The sequence below is a fragment of the Austrofundulus limnaeus genome, unplaced genomic scaffold (assembly GCF_001266775.1).
Source record: "Austrofundulus limnaeus strain Quisiro unplaced genomic scaffold, Austrofundulus_limnaeus-1.0 Scaffold394, whole genome shotgun sequence".
NCBI classification, from domain to species: domain Eukaryota; kingdom Metazoa; phylum Chordata; class Actinopteri; order Cyprinodontiformes; family Rivulidae; genus Austrofundulus; species Austrofundulus limnaeus.
The window spans coordinates 157,609-161,369 of record NW_013952796.1 but is presented as its reverse complement, the minus strand read 5'-3'; the positions used below and the strand labels follow the sequence as shown (position 1 = coordinate 161,369).

At 39.1% G+C, this 3,761-nt stretch overlaps 1 protein-coding gene across 1 annotated transcript in view; it reads left to right on the top strand.

Moving 5' to 3' along the window:
* Positions 1 to 3,761, top strand: part of cdc42bpb (CDC42 binding protein kinase beta (DMPK-like)) — a gene marked incomplete at its 3' end in the record, with an annotated part of 53,162 nt that overhangs the window by 31,652 nt on the left and 17,749 nt on the right. Inside the window, 2 exon segments of the mRNA XM_014023881.1 lie at positions 3,164 to 3,297; positions 3,380 to 3,622. Coding sequence (XP_013879335.1) covers positions 3,164 to 3,297; positions 3,380 to 3,622 — 377 coding nt within the window.

Below are 3,761 nucleotides of genomic sequence, written 5' to 3'. Positions count from 1 at the left end.
AGGTGCATGCTAACGTTAACATCAGACTGCTGTGAAGGTGCATGCTAACGTTAGTGTCTACCAGCTGTGCAGCTAGATGCTAACGTTAGTGTCCACCAGCTGTGAAGGTGCATGCTAACGTTAGTGTCTACCAGCTGTGCAGCTAGATGCTAACGTTAGTGTCTACCAGCTGTGAAGGTGCATGCTAACATTAGCATCAGACAGCTGTGAAGGTGCATGCTAACGTTAGTGTCTACCATGTGTGCAGCTAGATGCTAACGCTAGTGTCTACCGGCTGTGCAGCTTGATGCTAACGTTAGTGTCTACCGGCTGTGCAGCTAGATGCTAACGTTAGTGTCTACTGGCTGTGCAGCTAGATGCTAACATTAGTGTCTACCAGCTGTGAAGGTGCATGCTAACATTAGCATCAGACAGCTGTGAAGGTGCATGCTAACATTAGTGTCTACCGGCTGTGCAGCTAGATGCTAGCGTTAATGTCTACCAGCTGTGCAGCTAGATGCTAGCGTTAATGTCTACCAGCTGTGCAGCTAGATGCTAACGTTAGCATCAGACGGCTGTGCAGGTGCATGCTAACTTTAGCATCAGATGACTGTGAAGGTGCATGCTAACTTTAGCATCAGATGACTGTGAAGGTGCATGCTAACTTTAGTGTCTACCGGCTGTGCAGTTAGATGCTAACAGCATCAGACGGCTGTGCAGGTGCACGCTAACTTAAGCATCAGACGACTGTGAAGGTGCATGCTAACGTTAGTGTCTACCAGTTGTGCAGTTAGATGCTAACAGCATCAGACAGCTGTGAAGGTGCATGCTAACCTTAGCATCCACCGACTGTGCAACTGGATGATAGCGTTAGCATCTGTTGGCAGAAGAAGAGAGAGTAGCAGGCAACGAGAAACAAGTCTGATGACTTTTTTAACAGTGACCAGGTCAAAAACCACAGGTTAGAGAGTTTACTGGGGGAAAACAAACCGGTTGATTATCCACTGGTTGAGCACACAGCCAGTCTCGATGTGATTGGCTGTTTTATCGTGCTTTATTTTTTGGAATTTAAAAAAATATTGACACTAAAAGAAGTATAATTTTTTGAATAAAACTGAAGCAAAGATGCAACACTTTTTTTCTCCCAGAATTCTCTCTGTGAAGGAGTCAGGTTTTAGTTTCTCTTAAATATCAGCTATATTTACAATATTATAGCCATAAAAAGAGGCTGGTGAGGATTTTTAGCTGAATTGTTTTTATTTGGACCGGATTTGATCAAAAATGTAATGCATCAAATATGAAATATAAATTAGTTTTCACATGGATAGAAAAATGTTCAGCCCAGGTATCAATAATACTAAAACTTATTGGTACCATCAGTATTTTTACTAAGGGTAGAACTTGTGTCAAAACATGTTTACAACTGGAGATAACTGCCCACTGGTTGATGCTCTGCAGACGTTCTTTATGACATTCAGTGTTTTAGAGTCTGGATTTTACAAAGGCTTTTCTGTGAATCTTATTTAAACACACAGAAATGATTGGCTGCTGTTTATTCTAAATTATTTTCAGTTTTACATAAACAAGTTGGTTTTTCACTCAGTAAATGGCTCAAMTCTGCCCCCTGCTGGTGAAACACTTCAGTCTACCTAAAATTTAAACACCGGAGAAGATAAAGGAAAATTTCAGCTTTATCAACTTGATACATTTTAGCAAACAAATTCTATACATTCATATGTATAAATATAAACTAGAGAAAATGCATTTCCTGCGAAAATGCAAGTGTGAATGCCTGTTGCTGAAAACTTTAGCTGAAAGCTGCTGAAGAAGCTGAAACTGAGCTGAACATGTTTAATAGCGAAAGTACAAGAGTAAGTTGCACTTGAAAAGCTGAAAAAAAATATATATAAATGCAGAAAACACTAAAAAGGAGCAAAAATATAGCTGAAATAGCGTAAAAGAGCTAAAAGCTAAAGGCTAAAATAGCTGACCATAGCAGAAAGCCACTGTAAGAAGCATAAATAACTCAAATTATCAGAAAGAAACACAAAAAAGTAAAAAAGGCAGAAGAATAGTAGAAGGAAGAAGAATTTTAGCTGAAATATCTGAAAAAAGCTAAAACTAGCAAAGAAGTAGCTAAAATTTTCACAAAGACTTTAAAAGGAGCACAACCTGAATATAATATGTAAGGTTCTCTAAAGATTTAGAAACATTATGAACAAATTTAAGGATGTTGAATAAAGCTCCATTCATTTCCAGTGGGAAAAAAGTAGCCGAAATAGCTTTGGCTACAATTGTTCAATTTTCTTGAGTCTTCAATATGTTATAGAGCTGGCTTTCAGCTACCAGTACATAAGTCTTCATGTCAAAATCTCAAACATTGTTTGAGTAAAAGGCCTTTAAAACTAGCTTTGGCGGCCATCTTGGATTTTTTTTGGGCTGCTATTTATGATAGAGTTAAGTCTCAGGTACCTATATATCGATTTATAGCTCATTRTATAAAAAAATGCCCAAATTCAACTAATTTGAACTAACTTTAGCTAATAACAGCTAAAATTTAGCTAAATTTGTAGCAAATAGCTGAATATAACAGAAAACAACTGTAAGAAGCATAAATAGTACAAATTAGCAGAAAAAAAGCACAAATCAGGCAGAAAAAAGCAGAAGAATAGTAAAAAGAAGCAGAACTTTAGCTGAAATAGCAGAAAACAAGTAAAGTTAGCAAAAAAAAGTAGCTAAAATTTGCGCAAGAGATTAAAATAAAGCATAACCAGAACAAATTAGTAAGGTTTCATAAAGATTTTGAAACTGTTTGAAGGATTTCAAGGTTCTTGAAAATAGCCCCATTCAAAGTCAATGGAGAAAAATAGCTAAAAAGTTGAAATAGCTAAAAAAGTATAAAGAGCTGAAATACCAAAAGTCATAGCCTGCATTGCACGAAAGAGCTGAACGTTTTGATATATGAATGGTTGAAGTAGCACAAAAATTGTGGATCAAGAAAGGTGCCAAAAAACGTACGGAAGAAAAAATGATCTCAGTTGTGTGAATGCCGTATACGCAATTGTTAATTCAAAACATACAGCCTGCAGTTTTTCTTACAATAAATCAATGTTTTTATTTTTTTAATCACTGTTTTTATGCTATTTTGCCAATTTTTCAAACCCCGCCCCCTGTGATGTGGCAGACTCTGATAGGCTGGAGCACCAGCTGGAGGAGGCGGTCACGCTCAGACAGGACTACGAGAGCTCCGCCTCCAAACTAAAGACCCTGGAGAAGCAGGTGAAGACCCTGAGGCAGGAGAAGGAAGACAACCACAAGGTAAACAGCTACACCAAACTTAAGTTTATTAAAAAAAAAAACTAATTCTGTTGCGTCGTTCCATTTTTTCTTTCCCGAGCAGCAACTGGCCGACTCTCTGGAGCGCCTCAGGAGTCAGACGAAGGAGCTGAAGGAGGCGCGCTCCCAGAGGAAGATGGCCGTTCAGGAGTTCTCGGATCTGTCGGAGAGGATGTCTGAACTCAACTCCTCCAAACAGCGCCTGACCCGTCAGCTCCGAGACAAAGAGGAGGAGATGGACACACTCCTGCAGAAGATGGACACCTTGAGGCAGGAGATCCGCAAGACGGAGAAAAACCGTAAAGAGGTGAGGAGGAAGAGGAGGACTTAGACAGTTATAATTAGAAATGAGCCACCATTAGACGCCAAACATGCACTGTCGGTCTTTTCCGCTCAGATTCAGTTATCGGAGCATGAAGCTAATGTTTACTCACAATGCTAATGCT